The sequence below is a fragment of the Schistocerca nitens genome, chromosome 1, assembly GCF_023898315.1.
Source record: "Schistocerca nitens isolate TAMUIC-IGC-003100 chromosome 1, iqSchNite1.1, whole genome shotgun sequence".
NCBI lineage: Eukaryota > Metazoa > Arthropoda > Insecta > Orthoptera > Acrididae > Schistocerca > Schistocerca nitens.
This window is the reverse complement of record NC_064614.1, coordinates 200,576,555-200,603,628: the sequence shown is the minus strand read 5'-3', so window position 1 is coordinate 200,603,628 and position 27,074 is coordinate 200,576,555. Positions and strand designations below refer to the sequence as shown.

General features: G+C 43.4%; 1 protein-coding gene across 2 annotated transcripts in view; it reads left to right on the top strand.

Moving 5' to 3' along the window:
• The window catches only part of LOC126245639 (zinc finger CCHC domain-containing protein 8 homolog), a 65,990-nt gene that overhangs the window by 18,519 nt on the left and 20,397 nt on the right, over window positions 1-27,074 (top strand). For both annotated transcript variants that reach the window (XM_049948333.1, XM_049948332.1), the window contains exons 4-5: window positions 2,258-2,463; window positions 5,944-6,068. In XM_049948333.1, coding sequence (XP_049804290.1) covers window positions 2,258-2,463; window positions 5,944-6,068 — 331 coding nt within the window. The remainder of the gene's footprint in view (window positions 1-2,257; window positions 2,464-5,943; window positions 6,069-27,074) is intronic.

The window sequence follows — 27,074 nt, the reverse complement described above, 5'->3', positions numbered from 1 at the left end:
TTGTATGCATATTTCATAGATACATACCCATCTGTAAATATTAAATTCTCAAAATGTGAGTTTCAGCGAAAGCACTGTGTTCTTGCCTATGGCAGTGAACCCCATGCTATTTGGTAGTGTGTCTCACATCAGAATTTTAAGTTAACGGTTAACGGTTGGTGGATGTAAATTCAAGGACCTAATGAAGTGTGGAGAACACACATTTGTTACATACAATTGTACACTTTCAACATGTTTTTTAGGTGCATGTCCCTATTGTCAAAGTTTGACAATATTGACTGATTTCTGTTTGAACTGTTTAATATGAACTGCATTGACGAAATTACATACATGTATTGGTTAACTACAGGTAGGGTAGTTCTAGAGACTGTAACAAAATTAACAAATCATTTCATTGAGGTGTCTGCATGAAGTTTAAAATGGCTCCTACCACACTCAAGTATCACTCAGCAGCAGTCACAGAAATCACTAAAGAAGAACTTAAGTAAATGACTGTCTTGTTGTTTGTGATTTTGTGTAGTGTTACTCCTTCACCATCACAAGAAATATAAAGATTTCACTGGAATAATCCAGAGGTAAAATTTCACCCATTTGTAAACACAATTACACCATGTGTGATATGTGGAAATGTCTGACTACTTTGAGCGTGATACAGACACAATTCCTTTAATTCCAAAGCACATTTACAGGTTTTTGAGTGGATGTGCTTTCCAATACAGAAACAGAAAAAAATTCATGAAACTGTCTTACGACCAAGAAGATTTTGAATTGCATTTTTTCCGCAGCACATAGTAAACGACCTTGTGCTGGGGCTGTAAAGAGGTTAGCCACTCTTGCCAGTCTCAAGCAACCTCATGGAAACAATATTTTGACTCCATGACAGATGTTTCATTGGTGCAAAGAAAATATTCCTTCACGTGTCTTTGACGATATATTGGTTTCCCATCATGATCAAGACATTTCCAAGCTGAAGCAATGTTTCAATAATACAAGTGTGATTTCAGATACCCATAAACTGTAGTACGTAATATATATTGACAGAGGTGTTCTAAAAACACACACACATTCTGCTTTAGTGAACAGAGAAGAGTCTGTGATTACTGTATGGGTGGAAATGCTGTTAATAGACATACATGGATTTGTTGTCTGTATGTATGACAGTCATTGTTGGATTGCATAGGACATTCAAACTTATGAAGAAACAGATGAAGTACGGGCCAGCTTCTCGCAACCACATTGACCATATCCATCAGTTGTGTTTCCTGCTGTACCAGGCACTTGTGTTATTACAAGAGGTGAAATTCTCACAAGAGTGGATACAGTGGCATCAATTGGAAGGACATTATGTCTTCTTGCATCAGATCTGGTGAAAATTAACAACGTAATTGGATGCTTGTGAAAAGAGATGTATCTTCTTTTTAATGCTTTTTCATTGAAGCTACACTGTAAATGATTCATAATACCACTGCAGTTATATAAACCATGTTTTTGTACAATATCAAGTAATATATTTTTTAATAATTTGCATTTTGTGTTTATTTGCTACCTTCTGCATATTGTAGTGTTCTGACGCGCATAAAACAAATTTTTGAGCATAATACATTTGGAAAGTTCTGCTCATTAGCTTTTCAATAGTAAAGTTTCAATGCTGTATTTGTATTAAAACCAGAATTATAATCATTTGTATGGAGACAGGTACATGTAAATTTCACACAGTTTCCAAACTTTGCAGACGTGTAACTCTTCACAGTTGTCATATACCCTGGCAAATTAGTAGTTTTCCTCATCGTAACTGGATCACTGAATGCACCAGATTTGTAAGCAGTATGAGGTGGTGGGTTGAAAATGTTACTTTTCTGTGTTGAATTGACATGGCATTATCCTGACACTATTCACAAGGCACTGTGGCAGAAGTTGAGAGAACCAGCATTTGCAGCTGACTGCAAAATGATACTACTGCTGCTAATGTATGTTTTGTGTAAGGAGCATGAAGATAAGTTGAGGGAAATTAAGCTCTTACAGAGACATAGACATTCAGTTTTCTGTGATTCTATTTGTAAGTGGTACAGGCAAGGAAAGGACTAGTAGTGGTATGTGGTACCCTCTGCATGCACTGTACAATGGCTCGTGGAGTATGTACATAGATGTAGATCACTGTATAACGTTAATTATGGGTTTATTATATTAAATAAATTGTGGATAGTGTTGTTTGTTACTGGTGTTAAATTTATGTAATTCTGTATCTTTGTGATTTCAGCCGTTATCATATGGATGAAGAGCAAAGGTTTGCCCGTTTCCGACCAGGAGAAATAAGTCGCAGTTTGCGGAAAGCGTTAGGTTTATCAAAACATCAGCTCCCCCGTCATATATATCGTATGAGGCGACTGGGCTATCCACCAGGGTGGATGGAAGAGGCAAGGATATCACATTCCGGGATTTCATTATTTGATTCAGAAGGACAAGGTATTCCATTAGGTTATGATTTGAGAAATATGTTTGCTGTTTGTTTGAATTTGTAAGCTGGATGAATTCGATGATTTGGGGGTGAGCTAACCAGTAAAATCGACAGAAGCACTGAATAAGAGTAAAGATGTGATATTAGGTGGGATTAGATACTGGCAAAAATGAGCTTAGTTTTATGATAGTCATATACTTGGGTAATTTTGATCCTTTGTTTAAGAATACCACTAGTAGATTTATTGCGCAGTTCGTCATGCGTTTGCTCAGTCAGCGCTGTTCATAAAAAAAGTGTTAAATGTCCAGGAAACCACTTCCAGGAGAAGTGGATGGATAACTTAATAATTTGAACATATCACATCAGTGAAAACAGTGATAAAATTCTAACAATTTTGGCTCATTCATCGCTGTGGAAATGGCTATCCATGAAGGAATTAGATTATACTGGTACAATATGCACCCTCAGCTACATTTCATATGCTGATCATTTAAGAATAAATGTAATATCATACATGTGAATTTGTATATTAGTGATGTAGTATATTGTCTTTGTGGTCCTGTCACATGGTCCTATGGCAGGGTGTATACGCCCCAGCAAATCTGGGAAAAACCTGGGAATTTTTTCATTTGGGTGAAAACTGGGAAAAAGCCAAGAATTTTTCAGAATTCCAGGAATTTTTCAGTGTTCTAGTTTTCACTTAACTTTTTGTAATTTTGGCTGGTAAGAACTGACATTCTAACATCTGTCAACAGCAAAATGTGTCAAAGGCTTTAGGACGAAGACTGTGCAATACTTCATAACAAAAAATTGCGTATGACGAATGTGACATCACAATTGTTCGCATCAAGGCCCAAGAGAAAGTTAGGCCGTGGCGCGTACGTCATGATGGTAGGCCTGAACTTGCTCACCCAGTTGCCCAGCTCAGCAGATAAAATGCTTTTCTAAACCTGTTAATTTACAGCTGGGTGTGTACATACTAACAAGAATTGCATCTGCTACTGGAATCTGCTATTATTAAATCCTACTAATTAACAGTGCTACAACAAAATTTAATTTAAGAGCAATACTTGACATAAATGGTATTACAGCTTGTTCTTAGCATTTATCTCTTCTGCTTAACAGTCCTCATCTCGTTCAAGAAGTGATGCCTTATGCAATTGATAATCATTTTGGCATGATTTTAATTTTATTGTACCCCAGTACAGCCATAACAAATTGTAGACCTGTGGACTTCCTATCATTGTAGGACTAATAACAGTAAGACTCCATAATGGCGGATTCTAGCAGAAGATGCTATTGTCATTTGTACATACACATCTAGTTAAGAGTTAACAGGTATAAAAACGTAGTTTGTCTGCTGAGCTGAGCGAGCGAGCTGGCTAGCTAGCTCAGGCCACCTTTGTGACGTAAGTGCTGCAGCCTTCCTTTCTCATAGGCCTCGGTTTGCATTAGGTTCATTTAAGCACTTGCCAGCGGGTTCACTCACATGTGTAGTTGAGTCGCATATGAGCAGTACCTTCTCCTGCCTCTGGCTACTTGAAGTGTGTCTGTTACTGATTTTTCTGTTTCTTTTTCATCAAATAAAAACATAATGGATTTCTGTGGCTGGGAGCTATCAAGTGAATTAAAATACATTCACATAATTACAGAAGGCTATAATTTTTATTAGTTTGTTTCCTGATTTTATTTTATTTCCATGTTTTTGGCTGTCAAGCTTTAAGTACCTTGCAGAACAATGGAGTTATTTTTGTCGGCTTGCTAAAGACAGTCAATTTATTTGAAACGAAGTGTTTCAGTCCAAACTGTTAGCTAGTTTCAACTGTTTGCTGAATTGCAAGTGCATATTTTCACCTTCTGGCATGTGTGGCATTATGCCATAACAAAGAACCCAACATGAAATAATACAGTTGTGGTACACCAAGAAATTTTATGTCCCAAAAACCACACTGAAAAGATTAGTATCAGGTTGGGGCCTACTTCCTTGTGAATCTGGACATACGAATGTGCACTTTAAGCCGAATTATGCATTTTAGTATCGTTTAGCAAATTATGATGCTCTTGAAGTAGCCGCTAATTTCCTGTTTCTTTAAGACATAATGTAAGTACGTCATGGTAGCTGCGTATGCACAGTGATACCTGTTTTCTGATGCTCTTTGGCAGCTGCTGAAACGAATCTGTTTCTAACAGGCTGCGGGGAAGTATTACGAATGGTGGTTCAAGAAGTGTTAGTATCAAAGTAAATTTAGTTTTACGCAAGATGAATTACATTACGTGTGAGAATGTTGGATGAATTTCGTAAGTCACAGAGCGTTTGACTCTCATTTGAAACTTAACACTTTGAGGACCAGCTGCTTAGAAGAATTTAAAGCCCAGAAGACCAGACATTTATTCATTATTTAAAATTTTACCAGCACATTTATGTGATGTGTTTTAAAGTGTAACACACACAAAAAATCACCAATATTATATGTATACTATGTGTACACTAAGTGTATTAATTTAAACCATAAACATTTTTCGTATTTGTGTTTGCGCTACTTAACAGTGATGTTTCTATTGACTGACCACATCATGTGGCATAAGTTCTGAATATCTGCTGTCATCGGCTTGCGAGATCAAGTGACGTGAGCTATGATTAGCCTACAATGGCACATCAACAAAATCAATTTCAATGCTTCGGAAACTAATGTGCTGTGTTGGATGGAATGTGAATTTATTGTTTTGTAATATTAAAATATGCAGCTCTCTCTCTCTCTCTCTCTCTCTCTCTCTCTCTCTCTCTCTCTCTCTCTCTCTAAAATGCCGGAAAGTTCTACGCCGGTGTATAAAACTCAACCATTCGTAGGATTAATAAGTTTTAGAGTCCCGAGGGTAAGTATACCATCACTTAACACGGAAAAACTGTATTTTTAATTGGGATTTTTTTTTTTCTTGTCTACGTATACAACCTGTGTAGTCATGGCCTAGTGATTTAGTGATTTTCATCGCTGACTGACTATCCTGAGTTCAGTTCCCAGAGACCACCTTGAATTTTCTGGTGTTGGAAGCATTGCTATGGGTCCTCTTGACCACATAAGGCTAGTTAGCAAGGTGTTTGATTACTTGAGCAGTGACATCAAAACACAAACCATTGAAACAAGGCTAGATCCATACTGAGACTCGTAGGACATTTATTTTTATTGTTTGTAATTTGATGTTAATTATTTTCTGATGTATTGTTAATGTATTAATATTTATATCAGATGGCTGTAACATTGAGGCTGTTTTCATAACTATTTCGTATCTTAGCTGTTTAAATATTTTTTTTTTTACCATTAAGATTTGTAATTTTATTTTGTTGTTGCTCTCCTCTCACTTTAAAGGCTTTATACATTTGGCAATTCTGACAGGCTGTTTTACTGAAATTCCAAGATCATTGTCCACTGATCATTAGAATTAACTCACTCATAGAAAGATAATTGATATTAAACTATTTGATTGTTTAGAAGTTGCTGACCCTGAAGATGAGGATGGAGAAATTGTTGCTAAGGGATCAAAAGATACGTATGACATGAAAAAAATCATCAGTTATCCTGGTTTCAATGTACCCTGCAGTCCAGATATTATTGATGTAAGTTCTGTAGTGACAGAATTGATATTTTTTTGTAGCAAGTTTGGAGTTATTTCGTGTTATTAGAAACTAGCTTAGCACCAGCTGCTTGCTCGCGTAGACTGTATGGTCTGCACAGATTTTTTATTTTAATCGAATTTTTATGTTGTTCACGAATTGTAACACCTGAACTTTTCACACTAAGGCCATAGAGGCATGGTCTCTTCTGAATATACATTTGACCAAAAAGTGAGTCTTGGTAACTGGAGTCAAAGGTTTTTGTTAATCATGTCCTTTGTGTTCTTGCGATAATATTTCCATAGGAACATTCATCCCCTAAACATATTTCTTTATATATAACTGAGAAGCGAAATACCAATTTTCATAGATCTTGCTTTAAAAATACTGTAGTGATTGTTTAATGACGGTTAATTTTCAAAATACTTCCACTCACTATTTTATTCCATTGGTGATTGAATTTCCAAAAAATGCTGCAACACGTATGTTTTTACTTCTGACTGAGAAACCAAATACCAGTTTCCATAGTTCTGGCTTCATATATATATATATATATATATATATATATATATATATATATATATATATATATATATATAATATGTCTGCTTGTGTCTGTATGTGTGGATGGATATGTGTGTGTGTGCGATTGTATACCTGTCCTTTTTTCCCCCTAAGGTAAGTCTTTCCGCTCCCGGGATTGGAATGACTCCTTACCCTCTCCCTTAAAACCCACATCCTTTTGTCTTTCCCTCTCCTTCCCTCTTTCCTGATGAGGCAACAGTTTGTTGCGAAAGCTTGAATTTTGTGTGTATATTTGTGTTTGTTTGTGTGTCTATCGACCTGCCAGCGCTTTTGTTTGGTAAGTCTCATCATCTTTCTTTTTAGATATATTTTTTCCACGTGGAATGTTTCCCTCTGTTCGAGGAAAAAATATATCTAAAAAGAAAGAAAGTTATGAGACTTACCAAACAAAAGCGCTGGCAGGTCGATAGACACACAAACAAACACAAACATACACACAAAATTCTAGCTTTCGCAACAAACGGTTGCTTCGTCAGGAAAGAGGGAAGGAGAGGGAAAGATGAAAGGAAGTGGGTTTTAAGGGAGAGGGTAAGGAGTCATTCCAATCCCGGGAGCGGAAAGACTTACCTTAGGGGGAAAAAAGGACGGGTATACACTCGCACACACACACACATATCCATCCACACATATACAGACACAAGCAGACATATTTAAAGACAAAGAGTTTGGGCAGAGATGTCAGTCGAGGCAGAAGTGCAGAGGCGATGTTGTTGAATGACAGGTATGAGTGGCGGCAACTTGAAATTGGCGGAGATTGAGGCCTGGTGGGTAACGGGAAGAGAGGATATATTGAAGAGCAAGTTCCCATCTCCGGAGTTCGGATAGGTTGGTGTTGGTGGGAAGTATCCAGATAACCCGAACGGTGTAACACTGTGCCAAGATGTGCTGGCCGTGCACCAAGGCATGTTTAGCCACAGGCTGATCCTCATTACCAACAAACACTGTCTGCCTGTGTCCATTCATGCGAATGGACAGTTTGTTGCTGGTCATTCCCACATAGAATGCATCACAGTGTAGGCAGGTCAGTTGGTAAATCACGTGGGTGCTTTCACACGTGGCTCTGCCTTTGATCGTGTACACCTTCCGGGTTACCGGACTAGAGTAGGTGGTGGTGGGAGGGTGCATGGGACAGGTTTTACACCGGGGGCGGTTACAAGGATAGGAGCCAGAGAGTAGGGAAGGTCATTTGGGGATTTCATAGGCATGAACTAACAGGTTACGAAGGTTAGGTGGACGGCGGAAAGACACTCTTGGTGGAGTGGGGAGGATTTCATGAAGGATGGATCTCATTTCAGGGCAGGATTTGGGAAGTCGTACCCCTGCTGGAGAGCCACATTCAGAGCCTGGTCCAGTCCTGGATAGTATCCTGTCACAGGTGGGGCACTTTTGTGGTTCTTCTGTGGGAGGTTCTGGGTTTGAGGGGATGAAGAAGTGGCTCTGGTTATTTGCTTCTGTACCAGGTCGGGAGGGTACTTACGGGATGCAAAAGCTGTTGTCAGGTTGTTGGTGTAATGGTTCAGGGATTCCTGACTGGAGCAGATTCGTTTGCCACGAAGACCTAGGCTGTAGGGAAGGGACCGTTTGATGTGGAGTGGGTGGCAGCTGTCATAATGCAGGTACTACAGTTGCTTGTTGGTGGGTTTGATGTGGACGGACGTGTGGAGCTGGCCATTGGACAGATGGAGGTCAACGTCAAGGAAAGTGGTGTGGGATTTGGAGTAGGACCAGGTGAATCTGATGGAACCAAAGGAGTTGAGGTTGGAGAGGAAATTATGGAGTTCTTCTACACTGTGAGTCCAGATCATAAAGATGTCATCAATAAATCTGTACCAAACTTTGGGTTCACAGGCCTGGGTAACCAAGAAGGCTTCCTCTAGGCGACCCGTGAATAGGTTGGTGTATGAGGGGGCCATCCTGGTACCCATGGCTGTCCCCTTTAATTATTGGTATGTCTGGCCTTCAAAAGTGAAGAAGTTGTAGGTCAGGATGAAGCTGGCTAAGGTAATGAGGAAAGAGGTTTTAGGTAGGGTGGCAGGTGATCGGTGTGAAAGGAAATGCTCCATCGCAGCGAGGCCCTGGACGTGCGGAATATTTGTGTATAAGGAAGTGGCATCAATGGTTACAAGGATGGTTTCCAGGGGTAACAGATTGGGTAAGGATTCCAGGCGTTCGAGAAAGTGGTTGGTGTCTTTGATGAAGGATGGGAGACTGCATGTAATGGGTTGAAGGTGTTGATCTACATAGGCAGAGATACGTTCTGTGGGGGCTTGGTAACCAGCTACAATGGGGGGCCGGGATGATTGAGTTTGTGAATTTTAGGAAGAAGGTAGAAGGTAGGGGTGCGGGGTGTCGGTGGGGTCAGGAGGTTGATGGAGTCAGGTGAAAGGTTTTGCAGGGGGCGTAAGGTTCTGAGGATTCCTTGAAGCTCCGCCTGGACATCGGGAATGGGATTACCTTGGCAAACTTTGTATGTGGTGTTGTCTGAAAGCTGACGCAGTCCCTCATCCACATACTCCTGACGATCAAGTACCACGGTCGTGGAACCCTTGTCCGCCGGAAGAATGACGATGGATCGGTCAGCCTTCAGATCACGGATAGCTTGGGCTTCAGCAGTGGTGATGTTGGGAGTAGGATTAAGGTTTTTTAAGAAGGATTGAGATGCAAGGCTGGAAGTCAGAAATTCCTTGAATGTTTGGATAGGGTGATTTTGAGGAAGAGGAGGTGGGTCCCGCTGCGACGGAGGACGGAACTGTTCCAGGCAGGGTTCAATTTGGATAGTGTCCTGGGGAGTTGGATCATTGGGAGTAGGATTAGGATCATTTTTCTTCGTGGCAAAGTGATATTTCCAGCAGAGAGTACGAGAGTAGGACAGTAAATCTTTGACGTGGGCTGTTTGGTTGAATCTGGGAGTGGGGCTGAAGGTGAGGCCTTTGGATAGGACAGCGGTTTTGGATTGGGAGAGAGGTTTGGAGGAAAGGTTAACTACTGAATTAGGGTGTTGTGGTTCCAGATTGTGTTGATTGGAATTTTGAGGTTTTGGGGGGAGTGGAGCTGGAAGTGGGAGATTGAGTAGATGGGAGAGACTGGGTTTGTGTGCAACGAGAGGAGGTTGGGGTTTGCTGGTAAGGTTGTGAAGGGTGAGTGAGTTGCCTTTCCGGAGGTGGGAAACCAGGAGATTGGATAGTTTTTTGAGGTGGAGGGTGGCATGCTGTTCTAATTTGTGGTTGGCCTGTAGGAGGATGCTGTGAAAAGCCGATGTGGATGTGGGAGAGGGAAGATTGAGGACTTTTATTAAGGATAGGAGTTGACGGGTGTGTTCATTGGCTGAGTTGATGTGTAGGTGAAGGATTAGGTGGGTGAGGGCAATGGATTGTTCAGTTTGGAACTGGTATAGGGACTGATGGAAAGAAGGGTTGCGGCCAGAGATGGGAACTTTAAGAGTGAGGCCTTTGGGGGTAATGCCAAATGTTAGACAAGCCTGAGAAAATAGAATATGGGAGCGTAATCTGGTTAGGGCGAAGGCATGTTTGCGGAGGGAATGTAAATAAAACTTAATGGGGTCGTTGTGGGGGTGTTGTGAGGGTGACATGGTATTAGAAGGTGGAAAGTGTAACATGAGGCTGAACTGAAAATGAAAATAAAAATATATGGGGAGAGATAAAGGTGAACTGGAAAGTAACTGGAGATCTGGTGTGAAAAAGGCGAAAAGGTGTTGGTTACAGCTGGGCTATGTTGGACTTGCGTTTGTAGACACTTGTGACGGATACTTTCCGGGACTGGATCAGACTCTGAATGTGGCTCTCCAGCAGGGATACGACTTCCTCATATGCTGCCCTGAAATGAGATCCATCCTTCATGAAAGCCTCCCCACTCCACCAAGAGTGTCTTTCCGCCGTCCACCTAACCTTCGTAACCTGTTAGTTCATCCCTATGAAATCCCAAACGACCTTCCCTACCCTCTGGCTCCTACCCTTGTAACTGCCCCCGGTGTAAAACCTGTCCCATGCACCCTCCCACCACCACCTACTCCAGTCCTGTAACCCGGAAGGTGTACACAATCAAAGGCACAGCCACGTGTGAAAGCACCCACGTGATTTACCAACTGACCTGCCTACACTGTGAAGCTTTCTATGTGGGAATGACCAGCAACAAACTGTCCATTCGCATGAATGGACACAGGCAGGCAGTGTTTGTTGGTAATGAGGATCACCATGTGGCTAAACATGCCTTGGTGCACAGCCAGCACGTCTTGGCACAGTGTTACACTGTGCGGGTTATCTGGATACTTCCCACTAACACCAACCTGTCAGAACTCCGGAGATGGGAACTTGCCTTTCAGTATATCCTCTCTTCTCGTTATCCGCCAGGCCTCAACCTCCGCTAATTTCAAGTTGCCGCCGCTCATACCTCACCTGTCATACTACATCATCTTTTCCTTTTTACTTCCGCCTCGACTGACATCTCTGCCCAAACTCTTTGCCTTTACAAATGTCTGATTGTGTCTGTGTATATGCGGATGGATATTCGTGTGAGTGCGAGTGTATACCTGTCCTTTTTTCCCCCCTAAGGTAAGTCTTTCCGCTCCCGGGATTGGAATGACTCCTTACCCTCTCCCTTAAAACCAACATCCTTTTGCATTTCCCTCTCCTTCCCTCTTTCCTGATGAAGCAACCGTTGGTTGCGAAAGCTTGAGTTTTGTGTGTATGTTTGTGTTTGTTTGTGTGTCTATTGACCTGCCAACTCTTTTGTTTAGTAAGTCTCATCATCTTTGTTTTTAGATATATTTTTCCCACGTGGAATGTTTCCCTCTATTATATTCATATCATTAATTTGAACCCAACAATTACGTTTGTTATTGTCACTGTTGCATTTCGAAATCTTTTTGTCGTCTTATTTTCTCTTTCTGTTTTTGCCAGTAGTTTCACTTTGTATTCACCTTCTCCCTTTTACCGTAATCTACTATTCAATTTTACCCCGCCGATATATACTCAATAATACGTAACTCACTTCCAAACCATAACCAAAAAAAATTTTTTCTGCTTTCAACACTACCGCTGCTATAAAATCCACCGTTTCTAGTTCACAAACAGTTCCTTTCACCTATTAAAAAACCATTTCGGCTAGATCTAATAACTTTTGCTTTATTTCCATTTCCGTTTTTCTCACATCACTGATCATTTTTAGCTGGTTCCCACAGAATTTAACGTCATTATTTCTTCGTCAGACAATTGTATACCTCATTTTCATAAGCTGCCACCACAAAATCACTCCTTTTAACACATTTACGCGTAGTTTTTTCGAAATTTTCCCGAATTTCTCCACCCTTTAACGTGTTTTGGTGGCAACACAACCACCTAACCTTTATGCACGTCGTTGTCTACCAACCCAAGTTCACCACAGGATCAACATAGCCCAGCTTAAACCAATATTTTTTCGCCTTATTTCACACCAGATCTCCAGTTGCTTTCTAGTTCACCTTTATCTCTCCCCATATATTTTTATTTTCATTTTCATTTCAGCCTCATGTTACACTTTCCACCTTCTAATACCATGTCACCCTCACAACACCCCCACAACGACCACATTATGTTTTATTTACATTCCCTCCTCAAACATGCCTTCGCCCTAACCAGATTACACTCCCATATTTTCTTTTCTCAGGCTTGTCTGACATTTGGCATTACCCCCAAAGGCCTCACACTTAAAAGTTCCCATCTCTGGCTGCAACCCTTCTTTCCATCAGTCCCTATACCAGTTCCAAACTGAACAATCCATTGCCCTCACCCACCTAATCCTTCACATACACATCAACTCAGCCAATGAACACACCCGTCAACTCCTATCCTTAATAAAAGTCCTCAATCTTTCCTCTCCCACATCCACACCGGCTGTTCTGAGCATCCTCCTACAGGCCATCCGCAGATTGGAACAGCATGCCACCCTCCACCTTAAAAAACTATCCAATCTCCTGGTTTCCCACCTCCGGAAAGGCAACTCACTCACCCTTCACAACCTTACCAGCAAACCTCAACCTCCTCTCGTCGCACACAAACCCAGTCTCTCCCATCTACTCAATCTCCCACTTCCAGCTCCACTCCCTCCAAAACCTCAAAATTCCAATCAACACAATCTGGAACCACAACACCCTAATTCAGTAGTTAACCTTTCCTCCAAACCTCTCTCCCAATCCGAAACCGCTGTCCTATCCAAAGGCCTCACCTTCAGCCCCACTCCCAGATTCAACCAAACAGCCCACGTCAAAGATTTACTGTCCTACACTCGTACTCTCTGCTGGAAATATCACTTTGCAATGAAGAAAAATGATCCTAACCCTACTCCTAATGATCCAACTCCCCAAGACAGTATCCAAATTGAACCCTGCCTGGAACAGTTCCGTCCTCCGTCACAGCGGGACCCACCTCCTCTTCCTCAAAATCACCCTCTCCAAACATTCCAGGAATTTCTGACTTCCAGCCTTGCTTCTCAATCCTTCTTAAAAAACCTTAATCCTACTCCCAACATCACCACTGCTGAAGCCCAAGCTATCCGTGATCTGAAGGCTGACCAATCCATCGTCATTCTTCCGGCGGACAAGGGTTCCACGACCGTGGTACTTGATCGTCGGGAGTATGTGGCTGAGGGACTGCGTCAGCTTTCAGACAACACCACATACAAAGTTTGCCAAGGTAATCCCATTCCTGATGTCCAGGCGGAGCTTCAAGGAATCCTCAGAACCTTAGGCCCCCTGCAAAACCTTTCACCTGACTCCATCAACCTCCTGACCCCACCGACACCCCGCACCCCTACCTTCTACCTTCTTCCTAAAATTCACAAACCCAATCATCCCGGCCGCCCCATTGTAGCTGGTTACCAAGCCCCCACAGAACGTATCTCTGCCTACGTAGATCAACACCTTCAACCCATTACATGCAGTCTCCCATCCTTCATCAAAGACACCAACCACTTTCTCGAACGCCTGGAATCCTTACCCAATCTGTTACCCCCGGAAACCATCCTTGTAACCATTGATGCCACTTCCTTATACACAAATATTCCGCACGTCCAGGGCCTCGCTGCGATGGAGCATTTCCTTTCACACCGATCACCTGCCACCCTACCTAAAACCTCTTTCCTCATTACCTTAGCCAGCTTCATCCTGACCCACAACTTCTTCACTTTTGAAGGCCAGACATACCAACAATTAAAGGGGACAGCCATGGGTACCAGGATGGCCCCCTCGTACGCCAACCTATTCATGGGTCGCCTAGAGGAAGCCTTCTTGGTTACCCAGGCCTGCGAACCCAAAGTTTGGTACAGATTTATTGATGACATCTTTATGATCTGGACTCACAGTGTAGAAGAACTCCATAATTTCCTCTCCAACCTCAACTCCTTTGGTTCCATCAGATTCACCTGGTCCTACTCCAAATCCCACACCACTTTCCTTGACGTTGACCTCCATCTGTCCAATGGCCAGCTCCACACGTCCGTCCACATCAAACCCACCAACAAGCAACTGTAGTACCTGCATTATGACAGCTGCCACCCATTCCACATCAAACGGTCCCTTCCCTACAGCCTAGGTCTTCGTGGCAAACGAATCTGCTCCAGTCAGGAATCCCTGAACCATTACACCAACAACCTGACAACAGCTTTTGCATCCCGTAAGTACCCTCCCGACCTGGTACAGAAGCAAATAACCAGAGCCACTTCTTCATCCCCTCAAACCCAGAACCTCCCACAGAAGAACCACAAAAGTGCCCCACCTGTGACAGGATACTTTCCGGGACTGGATCAGACTCTGAATGTGGCTCTCCAGCAGGGATATGACTTCCTCAAATCCTGCCCTGAAATGAGATCCATCCTTCATGAAATCCTCCCCACTCCACCAAGATACGTGCGTAGCGAGCACGGGACCCCGAGCTGATGTGGCCTTCCTTCCTTTCCGGGCTGCATACCTTCCCTTTCCGCATCCTTCCCCATCGCCCATCTTCGTCACCCCCCCCCCCCCCCCCCCCCCCCCCGCCCCCCCTTCACCTCTGGCTCTTTCTTTCCCTTTCTCTGGGGTTATGGTTTGTGCCTACGTCCGGAGACGGACGCTTGTACATATACTACATTCTTCGCCTTCCTTCCTTCCTTGCTTGTAAGTCTTCATCCTTCCTTTGTCCTTCTCTTTTCCTTACCTCTTCTCTCTACCTTCTCCGCTGCGGCGTTTGAGACCTCTCTTCTTTCCTTTCCCTTTCTCTTTCTTCCTCCCTGTGCGTGTCTGAAGGCCAACCCACGCACTTCCATGCGTAGCCGGTGACGGGGTAACGCGTAATTCCCCGCCCCGGGTAGACAGGTAGGACACGTACGTACCCACTGGTAACGGCCAGGCCCAGGGAGGGGTGATTACCCGAGCTGATACCTTCTGAAAGTGCCGATTGGTCCGTCCGTCCGTTTGTCGGGAGGTGTGACCTGAGGTGTGAACAATCACCTAAGCCGGGAGTGCCCTCAGAGAGGGCCCCCACAAGGGAGGAGCGCGCCATCGGAGACGCCGGTAATCATGGGGGATTCTTCCGCAATGGTTTCCTCACCTTCCACTATGTCTGCTCACAAACGTAAGTTCAGTGAGTCTCAACCACAGTCAGTTCTTCCATCGTTGCCACAGTTCCTTGTTTTTTTTCTCGGTCTGACGAAGGTCACGACTTCTCCACGGTCAACCCTTTCATTATTCAGAAAGGTGTCGACGCAATTGCAGGTCCTGTAAAGTCTTGTTCCAGATTACGGAATGGCACCCTGTTGTTAGAAACAGTCAGTGCCCTCCAGGCACAAAAATTGCTGCGTACGTCACTACTACACACCTTCCCTGTCCGGGTGGAACCGCACCGTACCTTAAATTCCTCGCGTGGAGTCGTTTATACACGCTCCCTCGATGGACTGTCTGACGAAGAAATTCAGCACTACCTGTCTGACCAGGGCGTAACGGCTGTTCATAGGGTTATGAAAAGGGTTGACACGAACATCATTCCAACCCGACCTCTCTTCTTGACATTTGACAAAGTTCAACTACCATCGAAAATCAAAGCCGGCTATGAGATAATTTCCGTTCGCCCTTACGTCCCGAACCCTACGCATTGCTATCGGTGCCAGCGGTTCAATCACACCAGCCAGTCCTGTTCCAATCTGGCCAAATGTGTTACATGTGGCAGGGATGCCCATGAGGGTGCTTGTCCACCTCCATCCCCTCGCTGCATCAACTGTATGGGTGACCACGCCGCTTCCTCTCGAGATTGTCCCGTTTTTAAGGACAAAAAGCTCATCCAGGAAATTAGAGTAAAGGAAAAGGTGTCGACCTTTGCTGCTCGAAAATTATTCGCCAGTCGACAGCCCACCGTGCCTCAGAAAGGAAAATACAGCACTGTCCTTGCTTCTCCTCGGCCAACAAAGGAGGCGGCCACGCAGACTTGCGACCTCACCTTTAGTGCCACGGTCGTCAGATCGGCCAGCGCAAAGATCGCCCGTTCAACCTCACCACTTTCGCCTGCCCACTCTATGGCTCACCCTTCGTCGAGTTCTGCTAAATCTCGAGCCCAAAAGTCAGACACCAAGACTTCGAAAAAAGAGCATACTCGTGAAGAGTTTTTACGTACGGCAACTTCCCAACCATCGGTTCCTCCTTCCTCTAAACATCATACTTCCAAGAAGGCTACAAAGAAACCCAGTTCCTCTCCTTCTCCGCCAAGGCGTGTCCCATCTACAGTACCACCTGGCGGAAGTCGCCCTCGGCCGTCTTCTGTGTCGCCGAGGCGCACTGCTGGCGGCCGATCAACCGGCCGGTCGCTGGTGGCAGGAGCTGCTCCTGACCAACCTATGGATCAGGATCTTCTGCCTTCGGCTGAATGCCATTCCATGCTGTCGGTTGCAAGCTCAGAGCAGTCGTTGAGTTGACAGCGACCTTGGTCACATTCCTCCATTTTCTGTTCACCCTATGTCCATTATCCACTGGAATATCCGCGGTATTCGAGCCAATCGGGATGAATTGTCGATCCTCTTACAATCCTACTCGCCGGTCATCTTCTGTCTTCAGGAAACAAAGCTGCGTCCCCATGACCGCTTTGTTCTCCCTCATTTTCAGTCCGTCCGATATGATCTCCCCTCTGTTGAAGGCACTCCAGCACATGGAGGACTCATGATTCTTCTCCATGAAACTGTCCATTATCACCCAATCCATTTAAACACTTCCTTCCAAGCTGTCGCCGTCCATCTTTCCCTTTCCGGATACACGTTCTCTCTTTGTACTGTATACATTCCATCGTCCACACCAATGGCACGAGCTGATCCCCTTCATCTTCTTGGTCAGCTTCCACCCCCATATTTGCTGGTTGGGGACTTCAATGCCCACCACCTGCTTTGGGGATCTCCACATCCTTGTCCACGTGGCTCACTATTGCTAGACGTCTTCCACCAAGCAGATCTAGTTTGCCTCAACACTGGGGTCCCTACGTTTTTGTCTGCCTCCACGGCAAATTTATCTCATTTGGACCTTGCGGTCGGTACTGTTCCACTAGCTCGACGCTTCGAATGGTTCGCCCTTGATGATACACACTCGAGTGACCACTTTCCATGTGTCCTTAGACTGCAGCCTCAACGGCCATATATGCGCCCGCGACGCTGGAAGTTTGCTCAAGCCGATTGGACACTTTTTTCGTCTCTAGCGACATTCGATGACCGTCACTTTCACAGCGTCGACGATGAGGTCACACATATTACCGACGTTATTCTTACAGCTGCGGAACATACAATACCACGCACCTCCGAATTGCCCCGGCACCCCCCAGTTCCTTGGTGGAACGAGGCATGCCGTGATGCACTACGTGAGCGGCGACGTGCTCTCTGCGTTTTCCGCCACCATCCTACTTTGGCCAACTGTATCCGCTATAAGCAGCTACGAGCGCGATGCCGTCGTGTCATCCGCGATAGCAAGAAGGCAAGCTGGAAATTCTTTATTAGCTCATTTAACACCTTCACTCCCTCCTCGGAAGTTTGGAGTCGGCTTCGACGGTTCTCAGGCGCGCCTAGTTTCTCCCCGGTCTCTGGGCTCACTGTCGCGCATGACACATTAGTGGACCCCGTCGCAATTTCTAACTCGTTGGGTCAGCACTTTGCCGAGATTTCGAGCTCTTCAAATTACCCGCCAGCGTTTCTCCCGAAGAAACGTGCAGCGGAAGTGCGACCTCTTGCTTTCTCCTCTCAAAATCGCGAAAGCTACAATGCTGTTTTCTCCTTGCGGGAACTCCAACATGCACTCTCTTCTTCTCGCTCCTCCACCCCAGGACCAGATGGTATCCACGTCCAAATGTTGCTGCATTTATCAACCCATAGTCTGCGTTACCTCCTTCGCCTTTATAATCGAATTTGGACCGACAGTACTTTTCCCAGACGATGGCGGGAAGCTATCATCGTTCCTGTTCCGAAACCTGGAAAGGACAAACATCTCCCCTCTAGCTATCGCCCCATTTCTCTCACGAGTAGTGTCTGTAAGGTTTTGGAGCGTATGGTGAATTACCATTTAGCGTGGTGGCTGGAATCCCGCAGTCTTTTAACACCTGCCCAATGCGGATTCCGAAAGCATCGTTCTGCAGTTGACCATCTTGTTGCTCTCTCCACTTATATCATGAACAATTTTCTCCGGAAATGCCAAACGGTAGCAATATTTTTTGATCTGGAGAGAGCATACGATACCTGTTGGAGGACAGGCATCCTCCGCACACTGTTCTCTTGGGGCTTTCGAGGCCGGCTGCCCCTTTTTCTTCGCGAATTTATGGCAGAGCGCACATTTAGGGTGCGGGTGAACACTACTCTCTCCCGCACTTTCTCCCAAGAAAACAGGGTACCCCAGGGCTCCGTGCTGAGTGTTGTACTGTTTGCCATCGCTATAAATCCAATTATGGATTGTCTCCTTCCCGATGTCTCGGGCTCCCTCTTTGTGGATGATTTTGCGATCTACTACAGCTCTCAACGGACCAGCCTTCTTGAACGACGTCTTCAAGGATGTCTCGATCGCCTCCACTCTTGGAGCTTCGAAACAGGCTTCCGTTTCTCTCCCAGTAAGACCGTTTGTGTTAATTTTTGGCGACGTAAGGAGTTTCTTCCGCCTTCCTTACATCTAGGACCTGTCAACCTTCCGTTTTCAGACGTCGCTAAATTCTTGGGTCTTATGTTTGACAGAAAACTGTGCTGGTCCTCCCACGTTTCCTATCTTTCGGCTCGCTGTCTGCGATCGCTTAACACCCTCCGTGTCCTGAATGGTACCTCCTGGGGAGCGGACCGAGTGGTCCTTCTCCGCCTCTATCGCGCCTTAGTGCGCTCGAAATTGGATTATGGAAGCATAGTCTACTCCTCTGCTCAGCCGTCTATTCTTCGGCGTCTCGACTCTATCCACCACCGTGGATTACGTTTAGTGTCTGGAGCTTTTTACACTAGCCCTGTGGAAAGCCTTTATGCTGAGACTGCTGAACCTCCGTTGTCCAATCGGCGAGCGGTCCTTCTAAGTCGTTATGCTAGCCATCTGTCTTCCATGCCTGCTAATCCAGCCCATGCCCTTTTTTTCGACGCCTCATTTGATGTAGGGTATGCTGGCCGCTCCTCCTCCCTACTACCCCCGGGAGTCCGCTTCCGTCAACTGCTCCATTCTCTTTCCTTCCGCTTTCCTAAAACCTTCTTGACAACTTGGGGTACAGCACCACCTTGGCTCCGTCCCCGGATCTGCCTGCTCCGTGACCTTTGTCGATTTCCCAAGGATGGTACCCCTACACTTGTTTATCGTCGGGCATTTGCTGCTCTATGTGCACAAATGACGGACGCCACATTTATTTACACCGACGGCTTGAAAACATCGTTAGGTGTAGGGAGTGCCTATATTGTTGGCGACACCCCAAATCAATTTCGGCTTCCCGACCAGTGTTCGGTGTATACTGCGGAGCTTTACGCTGTTCTCCAGGCTGTCCACTACATCCGCCGCCATCGGCGGATACAGTACGTTATCTGCTCAGATTCTCTCAGCTCTCTCCTCAGTCTCCAAGCTCTTTACCCTGTGCACCCTCTGGTCCACCGGATTCAGGACTGTCTGCACTTGCTCCATCTGGGGGGCGTCTCGGTGGCGTTCCTCTGGCTCCCGGGACACGCTGGTATCTGTGGGAATGAGGCGGCCGATATAGCGGCCAAGGCTGCAGTCTCTCTTCCTCGGCCAGCTATTCCGTCGCTTCCCTTCACCGATCTACGGAGCGGTTTATGTCGCAAAGTTGCTCATTTATGGCATGCGCATTGGTCAACACTTCCCAATAATAAATTGCGGGAAGTGAAAGCTCTTCCTTGCGCTTGGACTTCTTCTTCCCGAACGCGTCGTCGGGAGGAGGTAATTTTAACTCGACTCCGGATAGGGCACTGTCTTTTTAGCCATCGACATCTTTTAAGCGGCGATCCTCCCCCACTCTGTCCCCACTGCTCTCAGCTGTGGACGGTAAGACACCTTTTAATTGAATGCCCCTATTTTAATCCGTTACGCGCCCGTCTACAGCTATCGCCTGATCTATCGTCGATTTTAGCAGATGACACGCGCTCAGCCGACTGCGTTCTCCAGTTTATTAGTGCTAGTGAAATGACGTCAGTCATTTGAAGCTTTTTTTGGGGACAACCACCCCCTTTCTGTAGTGGATTTTTAAGTCTTCCTTCTGCTTTTAGTTTCTCCAATTTTATGACTTTGTTCCCATTGCTGCTGATTTTCAGTTTCGGTTTTTTTACTGTTTCCTAAGTCACAGGCTGGGCGCTAATGACCATAGCAGTTTTGCGCCCTAAAAAAAAAAACCCTCCACCAAGAGTGTCTTCCCGCCGTCTACCTAACCTTCGTAACCTGTTAGTTCATCCCTATGAAATCCCCAAACCACCTTCCCTACCCTCTGGCTCCTACCCTTGTGACCGCCCCTGGTGTAAAACCTGTCCCATGCACCCTCCCACCACCACCTACTCCAGTCCTGTAACCCGGAAGGTGTACACGATCAAAGGCAGAGCCACGTGTGAAAGCACCCACGTGATTTACCAACTGACCTGCCTACACTGTGATGCATTCTATGTGAGAATGACCAGCAACAAACTGTCCATTCGCATGAATGGACACAGGCAGACAGTGTTTGTTGGTAATGAGGATCACCCTGTGGCTAAACATGCCTTGGTGCATGGCCAGCACATCTTGGCACAGTGTTACACCGTCCAGGTTATCTGGATACTTCCCACTAACACCAACCTGTCAGAACTCCAGAGATGGGAACTTGCCCTTCAGTATGTCCTCTCTTCTCATTATCCGGCAAGCCTCAATCTCCGCTAATTTCAATTTGCCGCCGCTCATACCTCACCTGCCTTCGACAACTTCTTTGCCTCTGTACTTCCGCCTCGACTGACATCTCTGCCCAAACTCTTTGCCTTTGAATATGTCTGCTTGTGTCTGTATATGTGTGGATGGCTATGTGTGTGTGTGTGTGTGTGTGTGTGTGTGTGTGTGTGTGTGTGTGTGTGCGTGCGCGCGCGAGTGTATACCCGTCCTTTTTTCCCCCTAAGGTAAGTCTTTCCGCTCCTGGGATTGGAATGACTCCTTACCCTCTCCCTTAAAACCCACATCCTTTCGTCTTTCCCTCTCCTTCCCTCTTTCCTGATGAGGCAACAGTTTGTTGCGAAAGCTTGAATTTTGTGTGTATGGTTGTGTTTGTTTGTGTGTCTATTGACGTGCCAGCGCTTTCGTTTGGTAAGTCACATCATCTTTGTTTTTAGATATATTTTTTCCCACGTGGAATGTTTCCTTTTACACCCCCTTTTTGGAATTTTGAATAATCCCTTCTTAAATGATGCCTCCACTACAAGATCCACACCTTCTCCAAATTTCAAGTTTCTTTCCTTAGTGAGTTGGGCTGGGCGATGCTGAGCTAATGAATCAGTCTGGCCCTGTGTCATGCCCATAGGTGATGAATTTCCAAACATAGTGCAACATATATTTTTTCGATTCCAACCAAGAAGCCAAATATCAGTTTTCAAAGATTTAGCTTTAAAAATGCTTTCACAATGAAAGTCATTTCATAAAACATTTCACCCCGCATTTCAACCCCTTAGGGGTTGAATTTGTGAAAACAATGAAATGTGAATTTTTTATTTCTAGTAGAGAAGCCAAATACATATTTTCGTGTCTTTAGCTTCAAAAATACGTGCGTAATAGTCATTCCCCATTTCATCTACTTAGTGGTTGAATTTCCAAAAACACTGAAGCTTTTCTTTTTAATTTTATTTGTAATCAGGAAGTGAAATACAAATTTTCACATCTTTATCTTCAAAAATGCTTTCATGATGAAGTATTTCAATTAAAATGTTCATCGCCATAGTGGTTAAATTCCAAAATTGCTGAAACATGTATTTCATTTTGTGTGTGTGTGTGTGTGTGTGTGTGTGTGTGTGTGTGTCATTGGCAATATCCTGACTGACTGACTATCATTGCCCAGCCAAAACCACTTTTTCAAAAATAATGAGTCAAATTCAGTCATAAATAATGAAATATATGTTTCAGCATTTTTGGAACTTTAACCCCTATGGGGGTGAACGTTCTTTTTATGAATTGTGAAACTTAAATAATAAACTAGGATTAGATGCCCTATTATTTTAAATGTAAATTAAACTATTTTTATGGAAATATTTCATTATGCAAGCATTTTTGAAGCCAAAGCTGTGAAAACTGGTATTTGACTTCTTGATAACAAATAAAATTTTAAAAAAAGAAACATATTTCAGTGTTTCTCAAACTCAACTCCTATGGGGATGATACAGGAAATGAAAGTTTCTATGGAAATATTTCATTAAACAACTATGATTATGAACTGAACCACAATTTGGCACTTTTCAGTGTGGCTTCATGAAATTTAATATGTTGTCAGCAATTCATTCCTTTGACAATAAATTGCATAAAAGATCAAAGCACTTTGTCATTGGCGGAAAAAAGTAAGATCATAATGCGTTAAATCAGAAATGTTTAAGTAGTTAATGAGGAAATATTGAAAATAGCACATCTGCTGGTAATCACACACTATATGTACCCATTTTGTGTTCATACCGAATGTGCTCAATAAGCATGAGTACTGAAGATTTAACCCCATTCTAGGAATTATTAGAGTGATTTCAATATTTAATGGCCAAATCGAGCCCTGCTGATTTATGTCATTGATCCAAGATGGATATTTAACATCTTTGAATATACCGTATTTACTCAAATCTAAGCCACACTTTTTTTCCGGTTTTTGTAATCCGAAAAAACCACCTGCAGCTTAGAATCGAGTGCGAAGTAAGCGGAAGTTCTGAAAAATGTTGGTAGGTGCCGCCACAACTGACGTCTGCCGTCGAATATATGTAGCGCTACACAGGCACAAAGCTAAATACTGGCACCAAAATCTCTGCGTCAGTAAATAAATTAAAAAAAAGGGGGGGGGGGTGGAAGACGAGCTTTTTTTCCTCTGCCCCGAGTTTTGACCACTGCATTTTCATACATTATCCACCGAAGTAAATACAAATTACGTATTGTTCATCTTCGAATGTTGCAGCGTTTCAATGTACTATGAAAATCTGACTGGCAAGACTGTTAGGGATGTTTGTCAATATGGCCAACTGTATGGTGTGAGTTTTTTCCTACCTGCGAGATGAGATGGTTGCTAATAGGAACTTTTATGAATTGTGGATCACATGCAGTATTCTCTTCACCATGAGAATAATATGAATATAAACATTTTACCACGTATTCTTTCGTGTTTTGCTGCTATCTCATTTAAATTCTGTCTGCCTAATAAACTACGAAACTAGAGTGAGACAACAGCAAACGTGGAAGAATATACGTATCATGTCATGTTTATATTCTTATTATTCTTATGCATAATAGCGATACAGTCAGAAATGAAGCACGGCAATTGACTAGATTTTTAAATCTAAGATGACTCTAATTTCTGTGCAGAATTTAATGTACTAAAGAGGCGTCTGCAATGATTTTCAAACAGAGAAAAATTTTCGCTAAACTCTCGTTCAGAACATCTTCTACCATAAGCAGTCTATTATTTGGTTCTTGTTGATCATCAAAGAAAGCAGCAATGTAAGTAACAGCAAATAGCAGCGACAAACAATGCATGACACAGTACAGTAATGCATCTTCAGCTTAGAGTGATGTAAACACCTACAACAAATAGAACGGCACTTATCAGATCAAAGAAAAATAAGCAATCAATTCAAACCAGACAAAGCACGTGAAAAAGGAAGGGTACCCATATAAATACGGACGGAGCACCTGACACATAGCAATGGCTACCTGGTAAAGCCTAACTGCTAAGCTTACGTCTCTGACCAAACTACTGTAGCTGTATCGTCATTCATTCGACCTAAATTGTGTCTCATATTACAATGGACCAACTTTGTTTCGATTTGGAGGTGCGGCCTAAAACTTTTCTCTCCCCTTGAATTTCGAATCTCAAATTTCAGGCGCGGCTTAAGATTCGGGAAAATTTTTTTCCTTGATTTTGAGTCTCATTTTTCAGGTGCGGCTTAGATTCGAGTGCAGCTTAGATTCGAGTAAATACGGTAGTGGAATGCAAACAATCTGCCACACACAGAATTTCACCCATAAGGCCAGTCACGAAGTTGGTTTTAAAAGATTCAGGTCGTCCAAATAGCTTTCATGGGATAGCTGAGAACACACTTGTTGCCAGCTTTCAGGATGCATACAAAGATCATAAAAAACTGTCAGTTGTCTATTATGCAAGAAATTCATTTTTGAAGAATATTAACTCTGTGTATATCTCGGATAAATTTCTTTTTGTTTTTGCAGTCCCAGTACTCAGACAAATCCTGTATGTTGTTTTAAAACATGAAATTTCTGTTCGTATTTTCATCTTGTTGTTGTTCACTTCTTCCTCCTCGGCACTTTTTTTCTAGAGAAACTGTATGCATTAGAGAAATAAACAGTATACGTGTGTGTCTTACTTATCTACCAATGAAGAACAACCTGGAGAGGATATTTAAGACCACTTTGCTAGGATGTCAAAATTTCTTTGCTTTTGTTCAGATTGTTGTTTGTGGTTTGCAGTTTTAAGGTGCCACTTTTGCAGTGAAATAAAGTAATTGTAGGGATATAAGTAAGTACTTAGCTTGGCATTAATGCGGTAATGCTTATCTTTGAGGTAACAAGTTTGTCTTGGGTAATGTACCTCATTTACTGTAGGAGATGTATGGTTATTGTACACATCTGACCATCTAGATTTAGATTTTATGTGGGTTTCCCAAAATGCTTGCAGTAAATGCCAGGACAATCTCTGTGAAAAGTCCACCTCATTTCATTTCTGATTCTTGTTGAATTCAAGTTAGTGCAATGTATCAATCAACCTCATTCTGAACAGGACATTAAATCTTAATTTTTCTTCATCCTTCAAATCTGGGTGGTCAAGAAATTTTATTCATAATTATTTGTCTAGCAAGGGGAGGACTGATAGTGGTGTATGTTTCTGGATCAGCAGACTTGGTACCAATGTCCTGGGTTAAATCCTAGACCTCACTGCTGTATCCTATAGATTGTAACACTATTGATGGTGATTTGATTGGCTGATGATAATATTAACTCATTTCCATTCAGTTTAATACATTCCAGGTGCCTTAGGATTTGGATTTAAAGTCTAAAAGTTTTAGTTTCCTTGCCTTTTGGGTTTATTGCCCACATTACAGGCAATCAATATGCATATACCCAAAGTATAAAGGTAAGTGCAAAAGTAAAGTCCGTGGCGCAAGCGTTTGACCAGGCTATTTGCCCGTAGGTAAAGTGCAGGCATTCTTCGTCACTGCGTGAGGATTGAGTGGGTGGCAATCCCATCACAGTGGCTGCCTTTTACTCCTGGGAAAGATCCCCAGTACTCATTTTACAGTGGGCTGAGTTGGCTTGAGGTCATCCTGGAGGGACTGGAAAGATGAACAAGCCTCATTTCCATCTGCTATTGAACCCGAGGCTTCCAGGACTGGAATTTGGTGCCCTACCTGCTAGACGACCAAGGCTACAGAACTCCAATTTAGTCTTCAATTTTGTGACTTTCTGTTGACATTTTTGTTTTCAAGTTCCTACAATGTTAGCTGTTCCATTCTTGGAAGGCAGTAACTGAATGTTGTCATTGTCTTTACACTCAGTGCACAAATGTATGCTAGCCAAATTTATTAATATCCTCTACTGCGATTCTTCTTCAGATTATTGTAGCCACACATTTCCTAATATGTTGCTTTGCTTCTTTTACTGTCATCTGTTAGTTATTCTTATGAAGAGACATAGAGAAGATTACCATTTACAAACCTGCCAACTTTCACATATTATCTGGAGATTTTACAGAAATCGCAGCGTTTAACAGTTTCATGGATGGGTGGTGTTATCTTACAACTTTGCAGGAAAAAATTTGAAACATTGACATTCGATAATCATACCACTTCCATATTTGCTTTACTTAAGATGATGTTTCCCACATCAGAAGTTGCAAAGAAATATAGCATTGTAAATAAAATGGCAAAAAAGCACCATCTGAAGTTATTAAGTGCCTTCAGAATGGACGATTTTCTTTGGCAACGGGAGCAATGATACAAATGCCAAATTGTATCCTGCTGTTGTTGTTACATTCTATGATATTGTGCAAGAAAAAGTAGTGAGCACTGTGCTATCCATACCAGCGTTAGTTGGGAACTCGACAGGGTGAAACATAAGTAACCTAATGTTATCAGAGCTGAATTGCCACAACATACCAACTGAACACTGTGTGGCTTTCTGCTCCAACAATGCTCCTGTTATGATAGGACACAAAAATGGGGTTTCAGCAGTTTTGAAGGGAATTCAACCATGTATTGCCATCATAGGTTGCATTTGTCACCTGATTAATCTAGCAGCTGAAAAAGGTGGTGGAAGATTACCACTTAAAGTGGATGAGATCCTTGTTGACATATTTTATTTCTTAGTGAAGAGTGTTAAAAGAAAGAATACTTTCAGAAATCTCAGAACTTGCACAGACAAAGAAAATTCTGAAGCATGTATGTACTAGGTTATTACCTTTAGGCAGATGTTTGGCTAGACTACTGTGCCAGTGGGATCTGCTGCTTTCTTTCTTCAAAGAGGAAGTAGTACTATGAACCCAAAACATTTTTACAAGCTTGACATCTTTTAGAATACCTAGAGTTGAACACAAAGTGGATTAAAGATTATCAGAAGATGAGAAGTCTTGAGTCTGCTACTACACATGCCCCTAAAAGACTATCATATCCTCCCAAATGTGACCAACTCATCCCAAAAAAGTAAGATTTCTGCTACAAAATGTGCAGATAAATTGCTTATGTTCCTGTCTTCAAACTTGA